Source organism: Rhinolophus sinicus, chromosome 1, assembly GCF_057876585.1.
Source record: "Rhinolophus sinicus isolate RSI-liver-muscle chromosome 1, RSI-T2T, whole genome shotgun sequence".
In the NCBI taxonomy this organism is placed as follows: Eukaryota; Metazoa; Chordata; class Mammalia; order Chiroptera; family Rhinolophidae; genus Rhinolophus; species Rhinolophus sinicus.
Window position 1 is genome coordinate 170,993,332 of NC_142501.1, and position 26,859 is coordinate 171,020,190.

Genomic DNA, 26,859 nt, shown 5'->3' on the forward strand with positions numbered 1-26,859 from the left:
AACACGCAACCTAAAAAAGTTCAAGATAAGAAAAAGAGAGTCAGGGTCCGCATGAATACTCCAAGGTGGGAATTTAGGAACAGGTAGAAATGATAAGCAACAACCTCATTATTTATTATATGTATTAGTGGATAAATGAACTATATAAATGTCTCTGAGATATTAGTAGCAGCCCTCAACCACTCCTTTGAACTTAGTTTCTAGCTTGCCAAATGGTCACAGGAATAACTCCCCCAAAGGTGGTTCTGTCCTTTTCTTTTCCGGGCCATAGCAGATCTCTTTTTAGGTATCCCGTGGCCATTTCAAGGTCTTATTTAAAAAAAAAAAAAGTACCCTAAAATTAGCAAATATTATTCCGGATAATAAAAGAAATCAAGGACCCACGAATGATTTTGGTTCTTAAAAATATTGATTATTTTTTAAAAGACTGGGTTTTTAAAAACATCCTCTGAAATATAGTCATTTATGCACAGAAACATTTTTAAAAAGAAACAAAAAAAGTCCTAAGTGTTATTGAGAAATTCAATAATCTGGAAAAACAAAAGATTAGACCCACTTTTTGCTATTAGCTCAAAAATACACAGTCACATATCTCTGACTCAGTCTATCCTTTTGACAAGTGATGAAGAAAAAATGAATCAAGTGAGAAATACCACCATTGAGACCGTCAATTATCCTAACCCACCAGTCATAAATAAATATCAAAATGGCATTTGGGGCTTACCTACCTACATAGAGAACACCCTCTTTTGTCTTTCCTGCTGCTTCTGCCACACCCTGTTTGGTTTTCTCAGCAGCAGCCACGACTCCCTCCTTGGCCTTCGAAAGTCCTTTCATGAATACATCCATGGCTAATGAATTCCTTTACACCACACTGGAGAACACAAAATGCACTTTGAATGAGAACTTTTGGGTAAAACAAAACAAAACTATAACCACCCAAAGTGAAATCCCCTGAAAGGTCAGTGAAACTCCCCAAAGCGTGAGACTCTTTTAAATGTATCCTTAGACAAAGAAAAGAAGTCTTTTTTTTTTTTTTGTCTTTTTTCTGTCAGCTTTTCCATTACAAATTTAGCACCCCAATCCATCTTGGCTAGTAAAAGTCTAGCCGCCTAACATGGTTTAGGATGAATCATCTCAGCTGTTCCTACTGCATTTCCAAAGCGGAGGTGCATGAAAAGATGGACCCCTCTTTCAACTTGCTAGGGTCCAAACGGTGGCAGTATAAAGTTAGAAGTACGTTTAGAAGATAGATCACAGGGAAAGAAAGGGAGCTGGAGGCATGGGGTCAAGGACACTTAAAATGAATCCAAGAAGAGGGCTAATAGGTTGATCAGGGAGAGCGGGGAATAGACCTACTCACCCTGGGTGTGGCTGAACCTCAGGCCCTCAGTGAGCCCACCGCAGGCGCTCTAATCCCCGGGACCATCCACCCCCGCCCGCAGCTATCTACACGGAGCAGGCGCCTGTTCACACCCGCCGGCTGTCTAGAGACTCCCGCGACACTGGATGGGGTGTTCTCCGCGTGCGCGTAAACCTACTCCCTACCCCGCACCTGTTAACCCCTTACCACCTGTTGACTTGCCCTCTCTGCACTTCCATTTAATTATTTGCCAAACACAGGTAGTTGTTTACTGTACTGAGAGAACCGTGAGGGCGTCCTGGGGTATTTAAGATAAGAGAGACGTAAAGTTGGATGCTCACGCTCCATCCAGCATCCTTGCGTTTCCCAAAGGAAAAGCGATTCCCTGAGCAGCCTGACCTCTCAGCTTCTGAGGACGAGACGAGGGAAGTATGTAAAGCTGGAGGAAAGCCCGGTCACTTACTTTCTTCAAGCTACCAAAGGGACATACCCATCTCCTAAACTAGATAGAGAGGGTCCTCTCTGCCTGCAGCACCAACCCCCCTGCCAGGCGTCTACAATGACTCCTCTCCCACCAGGTGTTCTCCAGGCTTTCCAAAGCTGCCCATTCAGATCCACAGGTACTTACCCGAGTCCCTCTGTTCCTCAGAATTACGATACCACCCCCCTCCCGTAAAAAATTTAAACAATTCCCAAATATTATTTGAATGGGAAAAGGGAGGGTAAGGCGCGCACGGGAAGGGCCGAGGCGGCACCAGAAGAAGGATGGTCCCCAGAGGAGGCCGCTGTGAGCACAACCCAGCGAAGAGAGGCCAGGGGCATGGGAGGCAACCCACGAACCTGTCGTCGAATAGCCACTCCCCGTCCCCCGCACAAGAGGATCCCAGAGAAAAAGATAGAGGGATGGAAGGGAAGGCGGGGAGAACGCGCGAAGGATGCTAAAGGCAAGACTGGGTCCCCAGGTCGGCTCTAAAACCAGCACACACCTCACCCGCGTCCCCGCGCTCGGTCACTCGCCCCCTTTCTCGGGTCCCTTCTCGTCGTCGCGGTCTTTCTCCTCTTTTTCCTCCTCCTCCTCTTCTGCTCAACGCCCCCGCAGCTGATTTGTCAGCGCCTCTCCCCTCCCCTCTCCTGCCTCTCGCTGCTTTCCGCGCCGCCTGCACTTCACTCCTCTTCTGGATGGGGATGGGGATGGGGATGGGGGTTGGGGTGGGGGTTGGGGTGGGGGGAAAGCTGTACCTTCAATTCCAGCCCCCCGCCTGGTCCTGGGAGGCGGGAAGGTGGGGGTGTTCTGAGCTTCACCTCAAGTTCAGAGTCACAGGGACTCTTGGGGCGATCCGGAGCCGTTAAGCTTGGCTGACATCTCTCTACCTCTTTCCCTCCCCTGTCTCTGCCTTTCCTTCTGGATCCTCACGGGGACCCCCAGGCCAGAACCTACCTGGGGGCGTGGGGGTCTGAGGGATCAACCACCAAACATAGAGCCAAGCTCTTGGGGAGCTGCTGAAGGAGACAGCTCAAGAAGGTGCCACACCGGCACCGCCAAGAGCACGTTTCCCTCGGATCGCTGAAATTTGATTAATGATCGTAGGACCCAACGTTAAGGGTGCTTTTGCTTAAATATCCTCTATTTTCGTTTGCTCTGAACCTTGCCTGTACCCGAAAGGGCCCTGCGAGTAGAGAGGAGACAAATAAGGAAGAGTTACAGGTTGAGGAGGCAGGAGAAAGCTTGTCAAATCCTCTTCCCACTACACTATCACCATTTTCTTTTCCACCAATCAGGGGCTGCCAGACGCAGGTTTTCGCATCAGCTGAACAAGGAATAAAAATATTCCTTAGCCGTCGAAACCAAGCGGTCGTAAGCCTTTTAGATATCGAAATGGAATTTACTTTAAAGACTCAAGTGTCTGGTTCAGGAGCATAAACCTAGCGTGGTTTATGCTCCTGAACCATCATATCCAATTTCTTCTTCGATCCCTTCTGAAACCGCGATTTTACACACCACTCACCTTTCTGACACCTGATTCACGTTGTCCTCGGAGCTGACAACCCCCTCTCTCAACACACGCACACACACACCCGGAGACACACAAACACGCGACAAACACGCGCAGGCTTCAAGACAATTATTGCGTTGCTTAATACATTTTCACCTCTTTCAGAGCTGGAGGGAAAAAGCTGTTCCCGGATCACACCGAATGGAGATCCAAGCTCCTCCTAACAGAATGCCTTTGCTTTTTTCTTTTGCCTGGATTGGGAGGGTGATTTTTAGCACTGGAAGGGAAAAATAAGTCTTTGCGATGCGTTTTTATTTTTTATTTTTTATTTTTTATTGGTGGGGTGTTCTTTCACCCTTGCACTCACTTGTGTTTGAAATCTGAGTAAAATGAAATTTAAATCTACAAAACAACCATTTGAAACCGAAAGGGACAGGAAGCAAGTATACATTATTGATTAAACAACTCCTTGCATCACTGGTCTACCCTTTTTAATAGTAGCCTTTCCAAAACTCTCCTGTTGTTTCCTTGGGGTCAGAGAAAGAAGGTTAAACTTGAAAGCTGGTTTGTTGTCTGGCTTTGAGACTTTCTACAAGTTTTGTCCTCTTTCACTTTTGTAAATGAGGAGTTAACACAAATAACACCTCTTTTTTTGACCTTTTATTATGGAAAATGTTTAAACATATACAAAAGTAGAGAAAATAAAAGACTCTCTTGTGAATAGCACCCAACTTCCACCATTTTTCAATTTATGGCTAGTCATCTATATGCCTGTCCACTTCCCAATTTTTATCAGTTCTCCTGCATTTTTTACTAAATTCCAAGAATTACATATGTCTTTTTCATCTGTAAATATTTTAGCATGCATCCATGGCAGATAAGAATAATGGATAACAACAATAATGTTTAGATGGTCTTTTTTTTAACTGAAGTATAATTTATAGACAGTGAAATGCTCAAATCTTAAGATCTTCAAATTAGTTTTGTAAAACATATGCATTCATGTAGCTCACACCATTTTGAAGACAGAACAGTTTCACAACCCCAGAAAGTTCCTTCCTGCCCTTCTTAGTTGTGCATATTCAAGAATTTCAAAAATGGAATTGTACAGTATGAAGTTGTTTTTTTGTATCTGGCTCCTTTCACTCAGCATAATATGTGTGAAGTTCATTCATGTTGTCACATATATCAGTAGTTTGTTTATTTTTATTGCTCTTGATTATTATTTTTTTATTACTGACAATGATAAATGTTTTCCACTGTGACCCATCACAGCTAGGTCCCTTGATAGACTATTATGACAATTATTTAACATACTATTTCATATGACATATTTATAGTTTAACAGAAACTTCTGAAGGGGAGGAAATGACTGATATTTTAGATCCCACTGCAGACCAATGAGAGAATTGTTTTGAGCAGTCGTTACTTTTTTGTCTTTGCTATAGGACAGCATGATTCCAAACCTTTAAATTGTACTTGGCAAAGGACCAATGTACTATATTATTTAATCATAACAAGTGGGTAAGTTAAGTTTTATTATGTATGTTTTATGGACAGGGAATCTGAAGCTCAAAGATTTTCAGTAACAGAATTAGATTGTCTAGTTCTTGAGTAGCAGAGCTGAGATAATCTAGCAGGAACTGTTCCAGAAGGCACATTTGTCTCCAGAATTAGCATTTACTCTCTGGAACCTTACAGATGGGTTATGTTATCAAATGGGAGGGAAAAGCTGAGACCCAACTGTGTTAGAAATAACCTTTAAATTTGGATGTGACAATGGAAATCCAGGAGAATTTTTGTTATTATAAAACAGTGCATTCATATTTGACATTTTGCCTTTTCTATATTGGTAATTTTCAGCAGGGGGAAATGATTCCTCACAGCCCACACACACACAAAAAGGCAAAACAATTTTTTTGTCATTTTAAATTATAAGTTTATGTTTTACTCCTCTTTTCGCCCATTAAAGTGCCTTGAACATAGTAAGCATTCAATAAACTTTTAATTACTAATAATATTAATAGTGACATTATGTTCTACCTGTAGTCTCTTAGCTCTGTATTTGTAAAGCGGCAGAACTACTCAAGAACAAAGAAGGGAACTAAATGCTACTAAAGATTTTTTTCATCATTGATTGATAGCATGGCCCTGAGTAAAATTTTAACTCTCTGAATATAACTTTAAAAATAATCTTATTGAATGGCCTTTACCTCATAAGGGATATAGAAGAATAATCTATTGGGAAATATTACTAATGTGTACGTTTTGTTAGTGTACATCATACATGTTTGGCTTTCTCTTTGACAAATGAATTCTAAATATTTTGCTACTCTTATATAGGATTGTTGTATTTGAGTTTAATACAGTAAATTAGTTACAGATTAATATTCTATGAAATGCATAGTTAACCTAAACTCTCTTTGTCTTCTCATTAAACACGGATTTTTAGGTGTGCCATGTAGTAAGCTTGTGCTGCAATGAAATGACGTGAAAAATGAGGAATCTGCCCATGACCAAGTGATGAAAGAGATTTTAATCTGTTTCTTATCTTCTCTTTGCACCTTCCTCTCATGTTATGCAAATGTATGAAAAATATGAGGTAGTGAGATCTTGGTTGGCTCCCTTGTAATTTCCTAGTAGGCAGAGAGGGGAAAGCCTAATGCATACAGTTGGGATGGCATTGTGTATGATTTTGGAAAGAGGCTGAGCTTGAAACAGGGCAATAGGGTTACTCGAAAGAGATATGAAGAGCAATGAAGAGGGAGTATAGCATTCAAGGAAGATTCTCCAGTTTGACCCCAGGGGCAACTTCATGTTGTTGTTACAGTACTGCTGGCAGCAAAAAATAATGGACATTTATTCCAGCATAATGTAGTTTATCATATTTATTAATATGATGATATTAGTATATCCTCAACAATGTAGAAATCGTGACCACAGGAAAGTGCCATGCAAAGTATGTAAAATTAAATTGTATATCATTTTAAATGTCCCTGTGTTTTTTGTGGTACTAAAGATATGAGGACATGCAAGAATCCAAGTTAAAGTCTTCAAAGTCAGACAGAAGAGATATTTAAATATTTTAGGATCGAAAAAGCTGAGATGAGTATTAGAAGGAGAAACATATTTATGAGTTCAAGAAATGCACTAAAACCTGGTGAACATGGTTGGCTTATAAGAGTGGAGAAACTGCATGCAAGTTAAACTTGGTATCACTAATCCAGAGCAAGTATCTAACCTCTCTAAATCTCTAATTTTTTTATTTACAAAATGAGGATGACATTTTACTTGTGTGATTGTTGCAAGGGATAAATAATATAGTTTTAGTAAAGAACAAAGCACAGTGGAATCTGTCAATACAAGTAGTTATTATTATCTAGCCCCCATGTTTTAGGGTGCCTTAAGAAATACTTTTTCCACTGCAGTAGTTTTCAACATTTTCCCAACACCCCACCCCAACCTCCCATCTCACCCTAAACAAACTTATGTTATCTAATGCCTCTTCATCAATAACTTTGGCTAATTATGGTATGTAGGTAAAAAATTTCCCACCATGGATGGAAGTTGTGAGGAGATAGGATGGGAGGATTCAAGGAGCATTGATAGGAGTCATTAATTTAAAATCTGCCAAAAATCTCTTTTTTCACCCTAATGTGTGGATTATAGTAACATCATTCACAGATCACATCAGTAGCCCGAAGAAATATAGTGACAGTGGTAGAATTAATATTCTCTATCTTTATTGACAGTTTTATATTCTTGGAACCTGGTTTCTTTAAAGGCGCAGTGTAAGAGCTCTGTACAAGTTCTGTTGATTTGCCAAGGGAGAAAAATAAAATGATGTAACAAATGTTCCAAGTTTGCCAGACTTGTTGTGACAGCAGCTCTAAAAGGCTTCAGAATGAATATCCAATTCAGAGATAAACTCAGCCTCTAATGTTCCAGGTGAGTGAAGAATGGACAGACTGATAAGACAATGACAGATCTACTTCTGCTTCTCAACTGCATTTGTGTTCAGAAAGGCAGAAAATAAATGGATGAAAAAACATTTCAGGGGAATTTATAATGATTTATGCAGTGTTTTGGACTGAAATAATGCCTTTGCCAAGAGAGAAATCATAGCAAACTAATAAAATGAGCATGTTCCATATAATATCAAAATTATCCAGGCGTCTAATATAGTGTCTCTACAGATAATTTGCATATGCAGTGGCATTTAGATATTTTCTTCCACGCTATTTAAAAAGCATATCATTAATGTTTTGATAGCTTGTTACCCCACATTATTATTGAGCTTAAGAAAGGGAAATTATTCAGAGAAGAAATTGTTTCTTAATGGTTATTTGATAAATACTTTAACATCAAAAACTATCCATGTCAATGAATACAGATTTGTAATGTCATTTTTACTATAAAACATTACATTGTAACATATTTAATCAATTGTCTATTTTTAATTTTTATAAACATCACTTGAGTTAAATTTCTCTGATTATCTTCCCATAAGTGGGAAAAGAGCTTGTCTATATATTCAGTCTAACAATTCTTCATAAATATTTAAATATTATTCATGAGTTCCTGTGGGGACAGAGCCAGGAGTGCAGTTTCCAGGCTCTCAGCCTCACGTGGAAAGGTGCTGGCTCAGGTAGTAAATGACCATCAACTGTGATTGGATGGCCATCAACTGTGGCTAGTTGACCATCAGCTGTAACCAGTGAGCCACTGGCCACTAATATAACTGCTGTGACTACGCTAGGAGCAAATGGGGGCTAGCAAGAAGATGGTGGCTGAGCAAGCAAGTGGTGGAGTGAGGGTTGCGGATCGTGTGGCTCCTGTTTCCTGTGTCTCCAACCCAGCCACCAGTGAGAATATAGTGGTATGGCTCCCCTATCTATGGCTCCATGAGTGTTCCTTTTTGGCCTCACCCTATCCTGCGTTCTTATGTGGGGAGCGGGACAGGAGACCCTGCCTGCCGTGCTGCATGACAGTTCCTCTTAAATCAACTTCTCTGTGATAAACCATGATTTTTCTTTAAGTCTCTCTGACTCTTTTTTGAGTCCATTGCTATTTAAATTCCTGTTAACTTTCCCCATTAAAATGTTGGATTAAAAGCTGTTTTGTTTCAGGTTTTTTTTGGTCAGGATTAGGAGAAACTACAAGTAATCAGATTAACCACAAATGACTTTCTGATAGTAGTAGCTATTAAATAGTTATGAACAAATAGTTATGAATTTTTATTTTACCTTATCAATTTTTAAAGTGCAGAAATAGATCAGGTTAAATATGCAAATCTCCGGTTCCTACAGGAAATCTAACTTGATGTTTCACAGATATGTCTTTAAATACATGTATAACAAAGAAAGAATAACATTCAAACATCTTTACATAATGTAATCATCAAAAGGAAAAACTAATTCATACAAAATTCTCTCTTGTGTTACTCAAATTGTGCAGCTGATTTTCAAGTAAAGAACTAGCATACACCTACACGATCATTAAGCTATAGACAAATAATATGATAGACAAACACATATAAACATATAATGCAGATGAAAGAACAGTAGTGAAAGGATTTGCCAATTCTTTTTAAACGTGAGAGGGACCTGTATTTAATGGCTTAGATTATCTCTGTGAGTGCCTATAGCAGCTCAATCAATTAAACGTGAATTCAATCTCTTTAATCATCTTGGATTATGATCTTAACCTGTAGGGAACATTTTCAATTGTTAACACTCTCAAAGACATGTTAAAAATCAAATTAGATTTCTATGCCAGGATAGACTGAAATGACATTCAATAAATATTATTCTTCTTTATCTTTTGTTACACAAGTAGTACATGTTCATTAAAGAAAGGTAAGTAAATGCATACAAGGAAAGGGAAAAAACAAACACAGCCATACCTTGCACGTATTGTGGTTCAGTTCCAGAGCACAGCAATAAAATGAGTACAGGCATACTTCAGAGATATTACAGTTTTGATTTCAAACCACTGTAATAAAGTGAGTATCACAATAAAGTGAATCATACTCTATTTGCTGCTGGAGGGACTTGTCCTCAATTTGTAAAAAATGCAACACCTGTGAAGCACAATAAAGCAAGCTATGCCTATAAATTATCAGTATGTCCAGGAACACGAGATAACCTGTTGACTCTCTGTCACACGGGGTGGCCTGCAGGGTCTCTGGTCCCTCTCCCCACATAAGAACGCAGGATGTGGCTAGGCCAAAAAGGAACACCCACGGAGCCATACCTAGGGGAGTCATACCACTATAGTCTCACTGGAGGCTGGAGTCACACGATGTGCGACCTGCTGTCTGCTTTTCTGCCTACTGACCGACTCCCCTCGCTAACTGCAATCCATGCTTGCCAGCCACCATCTTCTTGCTAGCCCCCATTTTCTCTGCTAGCTTAGCCACAGCAGTTATATTAGTGGCCAATGGCTCACTGGTTATAGCTGACGGCCAACTAGCCACAGCTGATGGCCCTCCAATCACAGTTGATGGCCATTTACTACCAGAGCCAGCACCTTTCCTAGTGAGGCCGAGAGCCTGGAAACTGCACTCCTGGCTTTGTCCCCACACTCTCTTATTAAAAATTACCTTTTCTAAAAGATAATTTAAAAATATGTATCAAAATCATACACTATGTCCATACTTTTTGACTGAGCTAGTCCACTTCTAGAAATATACCCTAAGAAAATAATGTTACATACGCAAAGAAATGTATTTTATGCTGTTTTATACAATTTGAAGAATGCCCCTACATTTTCCATAAAACGTTTTCACCAATGCAGTTGTCCAAGTTTCTGATTAAGTACTTACCTATTGCTACTTATACATGTGACACAACTAGTAAATGAATGAGGAGGCATTTGTTGTCCATATTCTTTCTCCTTAAGCAGCACACAATACAGCTGCAAATACTTGCAGTTGACCTTTTTCTCCACTTGCTCTTTGCTCTTCAAGAGATAGAGGTTAGCTCTATCCACCTCATAAATTTGTGACAATAGATTGGGCTAATGTGTGTAAATTATTATGATGGTATGTAAAAGACCTGCTTCTATTTAACTTATAAAACATACTTTAGGGAAAGAAAACCCGGAAGCATAATCATTTTACTGCTCTTCGCCTGCGACAGATGCTACATGTGACGAAATAATGCTTGCAGATGTGAAAGATGGATTTAGTTCTGGATACAGAAAAGCTACAAATTGGATGAAAAGAAAATGAGGTCGTAAAAACTTTTTCAGTTAGTCAGAAAAACACCAAAAAAAGTTACACATCAAAAAGATTCTACCGAAAATGAAAGAAGAATGACCTAAGTGTATAATGTATTTATTATTAATTTTTCAAAATAATCTGTTTAAAAACATTCAATTTCATTGTTAAAATGACAACTCCTTAAGAAGTGATTGGCATCAGGATGTGAGGCTGAAAGAACCAGAGTTCAACCATTTACAGCATGTAGTATACGTCATCGTACTTTCAGCTACAGATTTAAGCATGTGTACAAATTTAACACAAATTAGCAGAGATGAAAATCTTTGAAAACATTGAAAAGTTCTGTCTAAAACAATTCTCTTTCCTTCACTATCATTAAAGGTGGCTCTACTAGAAGAGCTTCAAAAAAAATCTGAGTATATTGTATATCAGTACTGCCAGGTGCATTTTGGCTGTCACCAGTTGAAATAGTTGATGAGCTTTCAACTTTGTTTTCATGTATGCAATATTTAGTTAATAATCATATATATGTATGTAATTAAGAGTCATTTAGCATAAGTACATTTAAAATGCACTGTTTTTCTCCCGGAAATTTAGAAACTTGACTGAGAATATTGCAAGGGGTTCCCCTATTTTTACTACAAAGCTGCAAGGCATATCTTGCAATGGTACAGAGAGACTTATTTGAAGAGTAGAAGCTCACAGGCATCTTGTATTATCGTGGCCTAAAAATATCCTAGCAAAGGGCGGGAGGAGAGAAGTAGTGAAACAGCGTACATGTTTCTCTCCATTGTGGAAAGGGTCAACATCTCAGAGACTGCTCTCCATGGAGAAACATCTATATGTGTTATTAGAAACATTATATGATAATTAGCTAGTCACTATCAGAGGAAGAAGCATGCTCTTTAATTACTACCCAAGTAAGAGAACATTGCAGAACATGTATTCTATTGATTCTTGCTTATAATAATTAGCTAGCAACATTCATGGAATAATTTTATGTATTATATTTTTCTCTGTTAAGGCATTGGTTATTTGGCTTACATGACTTATACCCCCATGATCACAATAGCCTTACTTCTCAAGATTTCTTCCACATCTTTCTTTTCTCCAAGGCGTGGGGGGAATGAATTTAACACTTTCCAAATAGAGCTTAATCGCATAGGAAAAAAATGTTATACCTTTTTGAGTGCTAATTAGAACCAGTAATGACAAGTCTCATCTAAAATCCTTTCAAATTATTCTGTTGAAATGGTGTTGAGCTTTTGCACACTTGCCAAATATGCAAATTCAGTTTTTTCTGTGGATTTAGAGAGGGCTTTATGAGATAATTTCCTGGATGTGAAGTGCGTATTTTAACTGACTTATTGAGACTTCTGACGAAGGTAAAGAGTGATACAGAAATCTTTCTGTGTACACAGATGACAGAATTTAGAAGATTCACATAATTAAGGGGTTTCTCATTTAGCCAGATTTTTCCTTCCCTCTTTCACCTTATCCTTTCTCTCTTTCAGTCGTTTTCTTTTATTTCTCATTTATTTTGTTCTAAAATATTGGCCTTGATTTAAGTAGTAGAAATTCATTTGTCAAGACACTAATAGACAGTAGAGGTAACATCCCAAGTGTTATGGGCTGATTTGTGTCCCTTTTAAATTCATATGTAGAAGTCCTAACTTTGAGCAACTCAGAATATGACTGTATTTGGAGATAGCATATTTTAAGAGGTAATTAAGTTTAAATGAGGTCATTGGGGTAGCCTCAATCCACTGTGACTGGTATCCATATAAGAAGAGGAGATTAGGACACACATAGACACACAGAGAAAATGATGTAAAGACAATGGAGGAAGATGGCCATCTCCAGGCCAAGGTGATGTGAGGAGGAACCAACCCTGCTGACACACCTTGATCTTGGACTTGTAGTCCCAGAAGAATACGCAATAAATTTCTGTTGTTTAAGACACCCAGTCTGTGGTACTTTGCTATGGTATCCCTCATAAACTAATATATCAGTGTAATAGTCATATTTTTAATACAAACTACATGGCTACATGATTTGCCTTGTCCAGGGAATCTGAAGTTTGTAGAAGCTATGCGAATGGCCCCAAATTTTCAAACCAATATCATACCCATGGATGACACGGAGTCCATGTTTTTACCATATATCCTAATCCCTTTGTTTACCCTCTCATAATGAAATATGCCAGGGAATAAAATACACAGAATTAGCACCATCCCATCTTCTCCTCTAAAAGTGCTTGTTTTGTACTCTGCAGGCTTCAGAGGGTGGGAAACAAAATATGGGGTACAGAAAAAAATGCTGGCATTAGGACTATTTTAAGATAAATATGAACTAAAGTTCTAAAGCTTAAGTTCACTGTGCTCTAAAACCAGCTTCACCAATATCATATGACTGTTACCATTTTAGCTCTCATTTTTTGTAAAGGGTGGGGGTGGGGAGGTTAACCTAAAGTAAATCATTGGTATAATAAACAAATTTTAGGACTGAAAGTTTAAATAACTGAATTATAATCAGGTTATAAAGAATGTGTTTTCTGATTTTACCAGCCTTATTATAATCAGCGGAGGAAGACCAAAAGCATCCACTATTAATTCCTGAACTTCCCTGCCCTGTAAGCCTTTCCATTCTAAACTGCTCAATTTAGTAAAAAGTGTGCATGTTGACTGCTGAATAACGTATAGACAATAGAGAACATTGCTTGTATTCTAAGGGACTAAACTTTTAAGTATATTTTTCCAGGCTTTGAAATTGTGGACCAATGTGTTGCTGAATATTCAGTTCAAATCAATGGCTATTGAATAATTGAAGGCCAGACATTTCTTACATCTTCAGTGCCTAGAATGTGCACCTAAGAGGTTCCCAAGCACTTCTTTACCTGTTGATCTCCAGTTTACATGACTCAGCTTACCCTTTGTTTCCATTGTTTTTTATTGTAGGAAACCGTTACTTACCCAAAGGACCCCTGTGAGTACTAGGGTCCTAATTTGGTTTGGACAGCACTTATCTTTAGAACCTCTCAAGTTGTTCCACAAGCTTCCTAAGTACACACTGCTGCATTTGTGAAAATACTCAAATCTTATTTTGATTTTGATTCAAAGTGTCATTTTAACTGTTACAGTATAATGCCAGTTTTGTTATTTGGTATTTTCATTGAAATAGTTTCATTCAGGCATTTTAATTCTTTCCCTTTTGTTACCCACAATTTTCACCATTACTAATTTTATTATTCTTACTCTCCTATTGATGAAACAAATTTATCTAGACAACAAGAATTATCGATTCTTTGTAGGATGAAGAATAAGAAGAACAACTTTGAAGAATTCACTCATTTTTCTCCATTTCTTTTTAACCTGGATGTTGGATTGTTTATATCCCAGACCTTCTGAAACTATCAATTGTAGCAGCAACACTTTTCAAAGACAGAACTGTTGGAGACTGCAAAGAAAATGAAAATGTGAGAGCTTCCATCCAATAAGGTATAGATTCATGGATCCTTTGGGAAAAATTAGACCACTGTTGTTAGCGTGTCAGTTTTATACTACAGTCCTCAAATTTCCTATCCTTCCAACCGCAATAGAATGTGCTTTGTATCCTGCTGTGTATACTCAGTGACGCAATGGTGATTCAAGTGAAACTTTAAAATAAATGCAGCCTCACAGGTGCTGAAAAGAAGTGCCAAGAACAGAGATGATTACAGAAGCAGGAAAAATTTTGGCAACATGAAGGCTAGTCGCTATGTACTAAAAGCAAACATTTATAATCAAATCACTGTCACATTTCCCACCTTGGAACACAGTAAGTAGAGGAGCTTGATTTCAACATTTGGTTGATTCGAAATACAGAATACTGATGTAAGAATAAGTACCACAGCAGAGTACTTCTGCAGTAGATAGTAATAATAACAATAATTTATTATTAATAATAATTTATAATAATAGTAAACTATTTATTTTAGAGTCCTAAAATAGAAGATATAGCTTATTAATGTATATTTATAGTTTTGATAACAGATAATTTACCAAAATTAATGCCAGTTTTACAACTAGATCCTCATATTTGGGTAATCAATAGAACAGATGATGATAATTCAAAAGTTCTCTGATTGTATTTAAATCAAGACATTTAAAATTATACTAAGATGATAGTTTGCAGTCCATGAACACCAGATACTCAATTCTTTATTGATGACTTATCACAAAATAAGCACACATTAATATCTGAATAAGTACGTTTGCTGAACAAAATTGGCAATGAGAAAGATTTTTCTGAACTTGCTAAATGTCCCTGTGCAAGTTACAAAGCTGGCGCTCCAAAGTCCAAGTTAATTTTCCTTTTTTTTCTCTGTAGTACTGGGGTTAGGACCCACAAACCATGTTCCTTTCCCAGCTGATCTGTTAGATTCTCCCAGTTGAAGAACTTCCAGGCATAGTGGAGGGCTGGGGAGAAAGGATTTGACCCTTCTGTTTGATGATCGTTATTGTCATTGTTACCCAAAGCCAGGCATCTTCATTCATCCAAGCAGCAGCAAGTGGTTCCAGCCTCTAGCTACTTTCTGAAATTCCAGAAAAAAATCCAGTTGGTACCCTCCAGGTTTCCAGAACAAGAAGGGCAGAACAAGAAGGGCCTCAGATGTCTGAGGCCCAATGCATCTGGGACTCTTCCCGTTGGCTTTTGAATTATCTGCACTGGCCATCTAGGCAGAGCCCCTTCCTCATGGGTCTGATTGCAGCTGTGAGCTCCTGAGATGCCAGCACAAGCCTGGTGGCACCCTATTCTCGGAAGTGAGAATACCAGCTCTAAAAGAGTCCTGTTTTAAGATATTGGGCTCTGATAACCCCAACTTTTGGCTTTTCTTACTGTAGGGTGATACTTGCTTCTTTACATATTTGTTAATCTTTGTGTTTTCCCAGTATGTTTTTTTTCAGTTCTTCACTATAATTTAACCAATTCTTATATTAAATTCTCTCTGTTGAAAAACTTACTATTGTTCCTGTTTTCCTGACTCAAACTTTGTTGATATACTCAGCGATTTGGATAAAAAGTAGTTAAGACTCTTTTGAACTAATAAAAAAATTACAGTTTACAAACAGTTTATCCTAAGGGCCGGCCCGGTGGTTCAGGAGGTTAGAGCTCCATACTCCTAACTCCAGTTTGATTCCCACGTGGGCCAGTGGGCTCTCAACCACAAGGCTGCCGGTTCAACTCCTGGAGTCCTGCAAGGGATGGTGGGCTCCGCACCCTGCAACTAAGATTGAACAGGGCACCTTGAGCTGAGCTGCCTCCCGGATGGCTCGGTTAGTTGGAGTGTGGACTCTCAACCACAAGGTTGCCAGTTCGATTCCTCGACTCCTGCAAGGGTTGGTGGGCAGCGCCCCCTGCAACTAGCAACAGCAACTGGACCTGGAGCTGAGCTGCGCCCTCCACAACTAAGACAGAAAGGACAACAACTTGAAGCTGAATGGCACCTTCCACAACTAAGATTGAAAGGACAACCACTCGACTTGGAAAAAAGGCCTGGAAGTACACACTGTTCCCCAATAAAGTCCTGTTCCCCTTCCCAATAAAATCTTTAAAAAAAAATAAAAAAAAAAAAAGTTTATCCTAGGAACATAAAAACAGATTGAATAAACAAAGCTTTTAGGTTATTAGTCTTATTTAATACCTAAAATAATGAATAATAAATATTTTAATCACATGTACAGGAATATTTCTAGTGTTTTTTTTTCAGTGTTATTTTTGTAGTTCTTTCAATAAGGCAAGAAAAAGTAAACTTCAGTCTCTACCTCAGTAACCGATTTAGAAATTTGAATTAGACAGGTATGAACAACAACAACAACAAAAATGAATTCTTTTAGAATTCCACAGTGGAAATTCTGCTTAAACTTACAGATGTGTAGAATCCTATTTTATTATTTTTGGCTGCACAAAAGTCTGACAACTAATACGTTACTAGGTAGCATAGCAAAGTCAATGGAGAAAGATCATTTTATTGAAAACATGTTTTCTCCAAATTTCAGATTTTAAAACACTCAAGATAATGTCTTGCCTTTCCCTACCTGTATGTAAAACAAACAAGAAAACATACAAAGATTTAGAAGCCATCGCTTCCCATATGGAAAAAGAAAAGGATATTTCTTGAGCACTAAATTGAAGTATGTAACACGGTCATTGATTCATGTAGCATTCAATCCTCACCTTAACTTTTGAAGCATGAGTCATTATGCATTTTCTCTCTTTTACTTGGAACATGAGGAAATGGAGTCCTTAGAGAGCTTTAAGTGTTGGTCCCAGATTTGAACCAGATCTCCTCCCTCCAATCCCTGTGCTTTTTCTGTTGACGCATTTCTAGACAACTTGGTGCTTCATAGTCACTACATGAAAGAACGAGTCAAATTTCTACTTGCCAACATGTGTCATTTTCTCTATTACACAACTTTTTCAGAGTGCACCAATTTATCACACTGTTTATCTCAGGGGTATTTCCATCTCCCTCCTTTATTTCCTCCCCTTCTCCAGCTCCAGCTCCTTCTCCACCGTTAGCTTGTCCTCTTCGTCCATTTCTCAAATGTTTGCCTTTAAAATCAATGAAAAAGTTTAAGAGTTGCTTTCCTACTAATGCACACTTATGTGTTTTTTTTAATTCATGTAGCACATAGTATTTATTAGATAGGTATGTATATGTACAAATATACAGATACATGTATGTATATATGTACATGTATTTATAGTTAACTCAGTGATCAGTAGGAATTCATAACAGCAGCCATAATTTTCATCACTTATATTTATTTCTAAAATCTCATTGTAGATCCATTTGATTATTTAATTGACATACAGTCGAAATTAAACTACTTGGTTTTAATTAAGAATACCAAATTAAATGCTCATTTGTGTCTGAATGAGCATTTTGTTTAATATCAATTGCTGAGAAGAGTTTTAACTCATACTCTTTTCATAAACTGTCAAGTCTATTAATGTATAGATCTTATGTTTCTTTGAACTCATTTTAGTAATTTAACAGAGCCATTGTTTGAATGCTTCAGCTGTCTCACACATCCTTTGTTGCTGTTTTTTGAAACAAATTATTCTTTATTATTTATTGACAAAACACACTTTGAAAATTCTTGAATGAGGTCTTTAATTCTTTAACATTTAAAACATTGCAGTGTTTTTCACCTGATTTAACATTTTAACTTTTAGAGCGAGCAGGTATTGAAAATCTCAACCTGACAAGAGGAGATTATTTTTTAAAACTTTTATTAAAAAAATTAGCTAACACACAATATGATATGAGTTTCAGGGGTACACCATAGCTGTTCAACATTTATATACCTAAAGAAATGATCACCATGATAAATTCAGCAATCATCTGACACCCACCACACTATCAAAATATTGACTATATCCCCCATGCTGTAGGTTACATTCCCATGACTTATTTCTTGTATACCTGGAAACTTGAACTACTTAATGCCCTTCACCTTTCTTCCCCTCCCTTTCTATGTTTTCAACTATAGTTGAAATTTCAAATTATTTTATATTAATTTCAGGTGTACAGCATAGTGGTTAGACATTTACATAACTTAAGAAGTGATCCCCCTGACTAGTGTAATATCCACTTGGCACTATACGTAGTTATTATGATATGAGTATTATTGACTGTATTCCATATGTTTTACATCCGTGTGACTATTTTGTAACTACAAATTTGTATTTCTTTATTTGTTTCACCTTTTCACTGGCCCCCCACCAGCCACCTATCTATCTCCCAACAAATCTAGTACCTATTTGACACCATACATAGATATTACAATAGTATTGACTATATTCCATATGCTATACCTTACATCGCCATGACTATCTTGTAACAACTAATTTGTGCTTCTTAATCCTTTCCTCTTTTTTCACCCACACTCCCAAGCCCCTCCCACCTGAAAACTATCCAAATGTTTTCTCTATGAGTTTGTTTCTGTTTTGTTTGTTTATTTTGTTCTTTAGATTTCACACACAAGTAAAATCCCATTGCATCTGTCTTTCTCTGTCTGACATACTCCCTTCAACGCAATGCCTTCCAGGTCCATCCATGTTGCCACAGATGGCAAGAACTCATTCCCTTCCATGGCCGAGCAATATTCCATTGTATATATGTACCACCTCCTCTTTATCCATTCTTCCATTGACAGATACCCAGACTGCCTTCACATCTTGGCCATTATAAACAATGCTGCAATGAACATATGGATGCACATGTCCCCTCCAAGCAGTGTTTTGAAATCCAAAATGATTTCTTCAGATAAATACCCAGAAGCAGGATTACTGGGTCCTTCTTTGTCTCTTTATAGCCTTTGTTTCAAATTCTGTTTTGCCTGGTATAAGTATGGCTATGCCAGCTTTTTTTCTTTTCTTTCCATTTTCATTAAATATTGTTTTCCATCTCTTTACTTTCCTTCTGCATGTGTGTCTTCCAATCTGAAGTGATTCTCTTGTAGGGGCCATGTGTAAGAATTTTGTTTTCTTATCCATTCAGCCCTCTTATATATTTTGATTGGAGCATTTAATCCATTTACATTGAAAGTAATTGCTGATAAATATGTAACTTTTGGCATTTTATTGTTCATAATTTTGATCTCCCCCCCCCCCCCCCCGCCCTAACTTAAAGAAATCTCTCTATCATTCCTTGTAATACTGGTCTGGTGGTGATGAATTTCTTTAGCTTTTTCTTGTCTGGGCAGCACTTTATCTGTCCTTCAATTTTAAATGATAGCCTTGCTGGGTAAAGTACCCTTGGTTGTAGGTCCCTGCTTTTCATCACTTTGAATATGTTGTGCCAATCTCTCTGGCATGCAAAGTTTCTGCTGAGAAATCAACTGACAATCTTATGGGAGCTCCCTTATAAGTTACTAGTTGACTCTCTCTTGCTGCTTTTAGGATTCTCTCTTTGTCTTTAACCTTTGCCATTTTAACTATAATGAGTCTGGGTTTAGGCCTGTTTGAGTTCATCTTGTTCGGGACTCTGCCTTCCTGGGCTTGTATGTTGTCTAATTCCTTTGCCAGGTTAGGAAAGTTTTTAGTCATTATTTCTTCAAATATGTTCTCAATCCCTTGCTTTCTCTCTTCTTCTTCTGATACCCCTATAGTGCAAATGTTGTTATGTTTGATGTTGTCTCAGAGGTCTCTTAAATCTGTCCTTATTTTTTTGGATTATTTTTTCTTTTCACTGTTCTGATTAGGTGTCTTCTGCTACTTTGTTTTCCAAATTGTTTATTTGATTCTCTGTTTCATCTAGTCTGCTGGTGATTCCTTCTAGTGCATTCTTCATTTCAGTTATGGTATTCTTTACTTCTAACTGGTTCATTTTTATGGTTTCTATGTCTTTTTTTATGCTTGCTATTTCTTTGTTGAAATTCTCACTAAGTTCCTTGAGCATCTTTATAACCATTATTTTCAACTCTGTCTCTGGTATGTTGCTTGCTTTTATTCCATTTAGTTCTTTTTTCTGGAGTTTTCTCCTGTTCTTTTATTAGGGATGTGTTTCTTTGTTTCCTCATTTTGGCTGCCTCCCTGTGTTTGTTTTTATGTCTGAGGTAGATCTGCTATCTCCCAGTCTTGGTCAAGTGGTCTTATGTAGTAAGACCACTGTAAGGTCCTGGCACAGTCTCCTTGGTCATCTGCTCTTGGTGTTCCAGTTATAGCTGAGCCTTGGTTGCTATTGGCATGTTAGTGGGTGGAATTGATCCTTAAACTGACTAGCTGTGGGGTTTAGCTACATCCACAGCTTACAGCCTACTATATGGGGAGCTTACTACACTGAGTGGGTTTTGCCCCAGCAAGCTCTGGTGCCTCTTGAGACCAACCTTTGTGTGTGCCACTTGTGGGCCTAATTGGGTGGTGCTTTGCTGTGGTCTGAAACCAACCTCCAGGTGTGTTAGTTCTGGGGCCTCTAGGGAGGGGCTCTGGTGAAGGCCCAGGTCACCCACTGCCTGTGACAAGCTGGGAACTACCTGGTAGGAGCTACAGAGTGGTCCTAACTTGTTCGCTCCCTGTGCTATACCTGGAGGCATGTGGGAGAAGCCACGTTGCGAACTGAGGATGTCTGCCACCAGTACCAGGCCTCAGATAGCTCTGCAGAAAGCCAGGACACCCCAAGTCTTGCTGCCACCTGCTGGTTCCCTTAAAGTTCAGCTGCTGATAAAGCCTCATGCAGTGTGTAAGTTGGATGAAGCAGGGTCTCAGGGAGTCACCATAGTGGGAAGTATTGTATTCACCAGGTTAATGTAGATTCTAGTTTGGAGACAGTGCTGAACCTAGAGCTGTTCAGCAAAAGTCTCCAAGCATACGAAGACCAGTTATCACCTGCCTGGAGCCAGTGGATTCTGATAGTTTTCCAAGAAAGAGCTTAATGCTGGCAAGCTGGCTGCTTGTGAAGAAATTACCTCAGGTGTTGGTGGAGTTGGGTGGGGTGGGGTCCTAGGGAGTCAGCAGGGTGGAGCCCTGAATCTCACCAGGCCAATCAGGTTCAGATTTGGCTGTAAGCATAGGGGGAGGGCTCAACACATTAGCTATGGCAGCCACCTGCTGGCTGCATAGGAGGAGAACCTCTCACAGGGAAAATGGGACTATTCTCCATCCCTGGCCTCAAAGCCACAACCTCAGTCCACTCCCCACATGCCTCTGATGCCTCCCGAGTCACAATCCTTGTGCTGGAACCCAAGGTAAGTGCCTGCGAGTGAATGAGTCTGTGCACGGGTTGTTTAAGTGTTTAAGTGCATCTGGGTTTCCTGCAGATGGTTGGAATCCCCACTGTTTTTCACAGCGAGATGTTGTGGGGGCTCCTCTTCCTGGCACCAGTACTCCAGGCTGGGTGCCTGAAGTGGGGCTGGGGTTATTTGCTCCTCTGGTGGGAACCAGCCCAGCCGAGGTATCTCTCCCAATTTTCATCTGCCACACGGAAGTTTGGGACCATCCCGTTTTGCGTCCACCTCTCCTACAAATCTTGATGTGGCTTCTTCTTTATATCCTTAGTTATAAAACTTCTGTTCTGCCAGACTTCGGGTGGTTCTCCAGGTTAATTGTTGTATAATTTAGTTGTAATTTTAATGTGTTCACAGAAGGAAGCAGTCACAGTGTTTATCTATGCCACCATCTTGGATCTCCAAGCTCAAGGAGATTTGGAATACATTAATATTAAGCATGTACTTAAAATATGAGGAATTCCCACAGGACAAAGTGCCAGACAGTTTCTATCCAGGGAGTATGCTGAATTCAGAGGAACTGGCAGAAAAAGTATTGACTTCACAATGCTAAATTTAAAGCTAGATTTTAAGTGATCAAAATGACAAATGACCCCTTCCAATAACTTTCTCAGTAAACACAAAGTTCACAAGAAAGAAAAACAATATTTCAAGTGGTGAAAGTAGGATTTTGTTTTCCAAAAGGTAATAACTCCTTGCAAGACTACTGGCTCAACACCTTCATGATGGTATCATTACCCAGGATCACGAAGTATCTCTTCCCCTATCTCCAAACACTTTCTTCCCCAAGCTCCATATCCAATTGACATTGGCCCTCCAGTGTATTATGCTTTTAGGATTAGGACTAGTGCAGGCCAGTGTATCAACTAACCTGAAAAATTTACACATAGTTGGAAAGGTTTAAGATTTGTTAGGTAACATAAACATGTACAGGTTTAACAGAACAAAACTGTTGTTACTACAGTTGAATTCAATATTATCACCAACTGTAGTTCTAACAGGACAGGCAATGATAGTATTTACAAATTTATGTTTTATTGCAGGGAAGTGACACAATATAGAAATGACATTAAAGTAAGTATATGCATTAGAGGCAAAGACTGTCTCCTTAACAAGGGGTCCAAAGAGGTCAGGTATGTGATCCTATTGTCCTCCTTTCTCTAAGGGCTGTCTAGTTTCTCTCTCTGATTACAAAAAACCTACGTGTGCACAGAATTCCTCTGAACCAGGGACATAAAATGGAGTCTAGGTCAGGTTTCTCATACTCTGTTGGTCAAGTAGGCTATTGTTATATAACCATTCCCAATGGTATAATTCTCAGGTGTTTGTCTCAGTGGGGCGAGGTGAAATCACTGATCTCACAGTACTAACAAACAATGCTGACAAGCTGATACAATGCACCCTGAAACTTACTTCAGACTCACGGTTACAGAGCAATACTATTAATCAGTATGTTTCATGCCTTGAGCAGGTGTCAGAGATATGTGGGTAGAGCTCTTACTCTGGCACAACTGAAACCAATTCCAGGATCACTGGAATTAGCCATTATTGGGGAGAGTGTTTATGAAAAATGATAAGGTTTAGTGACTCTCCTGCTCCCTGTTTGGTTTTGCTCCCTGGTTCAGAGTGATGACAATAGGAATTCACACCTGACTTATCTGGACCCCTTGTTGGGAGACAATGTTTGGATCTGATACTTTACTTACTTTAATGTTGTTACTATGTTGTATAATTTTCTTGCAATAAAACCTAAATTTGTAAATATTACCATTTTGGGTCCCTTGGGTTTTTTTTTTTGGGCAATTAAACCCTTTCTGACTGCCACCATTAGAGCTCACTATAATTATGCTGTGGAGATAGTTATTTATTCTGCCTGTTAATAGGTTTATTTTTCATTATAAATAAATAAATAAATAAATAAATAAATAAATAAATAAATCCTCATAAATAAAACCAAGCAGTGTCAAAATGAGAAACAGAGTTTTAGAGCATAGCTTTGTGTCTTTTTTTTTTTAAACCACATCTGCCATGTCCACCATCCTTGCAATTTATGCTTCAACAATTAAAAAAACAATAACAACAAAAAACAATACTTTGGAGTTCCTAGAACAACACACAATGAATTTCCTTAAACCTGAAGTTAAGCCCAAATTATTCATTAGTCTGGTTTCTTTTCTCCCTGTCTGAACGAGACCTCAACGTTTCCTTTCCATTTACACTCCAGAGCAGAGACTTTTCTGTGTTCAAAGCCTCCTCCCATGAACGTTTTTGTATCCTTTCTGGTCACACATGGGCCTTATGTAATCGTATTAGGAGTGGATTCGTGACATATGTTCAGCTATTCACCATCTCTCTTCAGGGAATTGTAAAGACAGAACAACATCTGGCTAGTCTCCTGGACTAACTTTAATAGCTAAAAGTTGTCAGAAAATTATCATTTCTACCCAGATTCTGTTAAGAGATGGGAAAGAGAAAGTGAACATATTATGGTTAAAGGCAATAAAGAAAATTTTAAAAGCTTCACATTTATTTTCAATCAAGGTGAGACTGCTCAATAAAGTGGTTACCTTAGCTTACATGTTTGCTTTGCCCTTCTGGAGCTAAGAGTCCTTGAGTTTGGTCTGATTTACATCAATATTCACAGTTCCTAGTCCAGAATCTGAAATGTAGAACTAATTCCAATAAACTCAGGGTGTAACCAGATAAAATTCACACAGTGTGCTATGGTTTTGTCAAAGGCATTTTTTAACTCTGATGCTTCTATCCGAATATATTTCTTATTCTTTTCAATACTTACAGTCTTAGACTGGCCTATATCCTCTTTTACTGTTGATAATCCTCTACAGTTTGAAATCCTCCAACCCTAAGTTTCTACAACATGGTTCTTCCCTGCTTCTCTGTTTCTTAATAGTCTTCCTTATACACTCCTCTTTCTCTATTCATTACTCCTCTAAAACTCCTCATGCTGATGTTCTCATTTTGGTGAATGGCAGCACCAATACTAAATTTGCCAAAAAGAAACACCTGCACGGCCATGTCTCTCTTCACCCTTCACATCCAATTAGTCAGTAAGTCCTTAAAATCAACCTCCTTAATATTCTGTGCATCACTGGTTACCTTCTATTTTCCATTGAGGGGTCGAAATTTGCACCTGTTTCACTTTTATGGCTCTCTGAAATAATCTGAGTCCCAAGGGCAACTACCTCTCTCCTTCAGTATATCCACTACCCTGCAACCAGTCTGATCTTACTGAATTTCTAGACTGCTCGTGCCCTCTTTCATCTGCCACGCATCAGAGTCTCACCATTGTTTATAGGGACAAACCAATAATCCTTTTCGGGCTTTGGCCTCTGTGTGCCTGTCTAGCCTCATCTATGTCTCCTTTTATCTTCTGTTCCAGGTCTACTGAATAGTTACACTCTCCTGAATGTGCATAGTTCATTCATATCTTCATGCCCAGGCCTGGCTCAGACTCCCCCGAGCTGTCAGAGAAACAATGACTTCTGGGGCTCAACTCAAGTCATTTCTTTCATAAAGCCATTCTTTGCTCTCCATCCCCCCACACCTGATCACTTCCTCTATTGTGTCCTAACAGTGCCTTGAATTTAATTCCAGCAACTTCTTGTAACACTTGTGCCTTTATTTGGTTACGTGTCTGTGTTTTCAATGTCTCCAACTCCAAGCATTCCTAGGGCATTGCTCAACTAGTGCATGTTAGGTGGTCAATGATAGTTTGTTAAAGGAGTAAATTAACATGTTAAAAACAGTGACATAAATTACATGGCTATATCCAATAATTTAAAGATGATACACATAGAATATCACTAATAACAAAAACTTTAATTTTGAGTGCAACTATTAAAAATCCGATAATCATCAAATGCCTATTCAATGCCAGATATGGTATTGAATATTAGAAGCACAAATATGTTTAAGACACAAGGCATGATTTTTTTCATTTTAAAAGTTGTTCTGATATAGCCTTGATTAAAATGTAACAAAAAAAAAAGTGAGAGTGTCTTAGTGTTCTGAAATGGGCAGTTTTAAGCAATATTCTGCCTTGCCCTAGAATGATGGCAAAAAGTTTTAAGATTCCATTTTGAATGTCAGGCTAGATTATAATAGCTTTTCTTTTCCTAAGATGGAAATAGTGTTTAATTGATACTATCTTTTGCAAAAATGTCTTTGTTGCTTATGAACTTTTCTTTTATTCTTTAATTTGTTTTGAAATTTTTCAATTACAGTTGACACTCAATATTGTATTAGTTTCAGGTATAGCATAGTGGTTAGACATTTATATAACTTACAAAGTGCCCACCTCAGTAAGTCTAATACCCATCTGACATCATACATAGTTATCACAATATTATTGACTATATTCCCTATGCTCGTGATCTATGATTTTGATGTACTCAGATTTTATAGCAGAGAAATCAGGGTATGAGACCAATCTTGCTTCTCTTAATAACAGGACTCATATTATAAATGAAGAGTTTGTATGTCAAATTATAAAACTCAAACTAAATAATGAAGGCAATGAAAAGGGTAATCATATAATTTATTATTCAATCCAGACACTTGTAAAAGCAAAAGGGAACACTACAAATAATCACACTAGGAAAGCAAATGTAAAACTGGAATGTCAACATTTGGACAAATTGGGATGTATGTTTATTCTAGTAATAGGGATAATAATAAATGGTTCGAACAAGAGAGAAATGTGATCGATATATTGTGTTTAAAAAGCACACTCTGATGTTATTCTGTAGATTTTCAGAAGAAATGAAAACTACATTTAAGGAAACTATTAGGAAGGTGTTATAATGGGTTAGAAAGAAACTACGAGAGCTAAAGAGAAGGCACTGGTAGTGGGGATGTAAAGGGAGAAAATAGATTTGAGAAACACATGGAGATGCAACGGGTGTGATTTAAGGATAGCGGGGATGTGAGAAATGAGGGAGGAGGGGAAGTCAAAATGGCTTTCTGATTTCTGTGTTGGGTATGTGAGGATGTTGAGGGACTCTGACAAGAAGACGGCTCCAAGACATATTTGGAAGTACTTTTAAGTTAGCAAACTTTTTATTTAAAAGAAAAAAATGAATGAGACAAATCTATTTTGCTATTGAAAACATAAAAAGATGATATGAACTAATTTGAATAAAACATGCTACTTTTATTATTTATAGAACATATGAATGTTTATTACCTTTTGAAAACATGCTTAGCAGTTTTAATAGATTCAGATTTTATCATCTCCAATTAAAAACCTTTACTGATCTGCTAAGTTGGCCTTAGAATTCACAAGCCCCTGTTGTGTACTATTCTGTTACCATATCTGTGACTCTTTGGATGCACACTCTTTTAACACAGGAAACCTATACTGTAATTTTTTTCTAACCAGTGCGTTCTCAAATGCCTAGAAGTCATTAGGCACTCAATCGATACTTGTGACTTGAAGTAAGCAGTGTGTATACACTACTTTTGCTGAAAAAGTCATTTCAAAAT

General features: G+C 38.2%; 1 protein-coding gene across 8 annotated transcripts in view; it reads right to left on the minus strand.

Annotated features, from left to right (window-relative positions):
* SNCA (synuclein alpha) overlaps positions 1-3,601 on the minus strand; it is a 106,475-nt gene extending 102,874 nt beyond the window's left edge. The window contains exons 1-2 of one of the 8 annotated variants that reach the window (XM_019741167.3): positions 3,514-3,601; positions 729-874 (exon numbers count right to left, since the gene is read on the minus strand). In XM_019741167.3, the coding sequence (XP_019596726.1) occupies positions 729-849 (121 nt within the window). In that variant the 5' untranslated portion in view covers positions 850-874; positions 3,514-3,601. The other 7 variants (XM_019741170.3, XM_019741168.3, XM_019741165.3 and 4 more) reach the window with 7 other exon arrangements.
* Between the last annotated feature and the right edge of the window lie 23,258 nt (positions 3,602-26,859).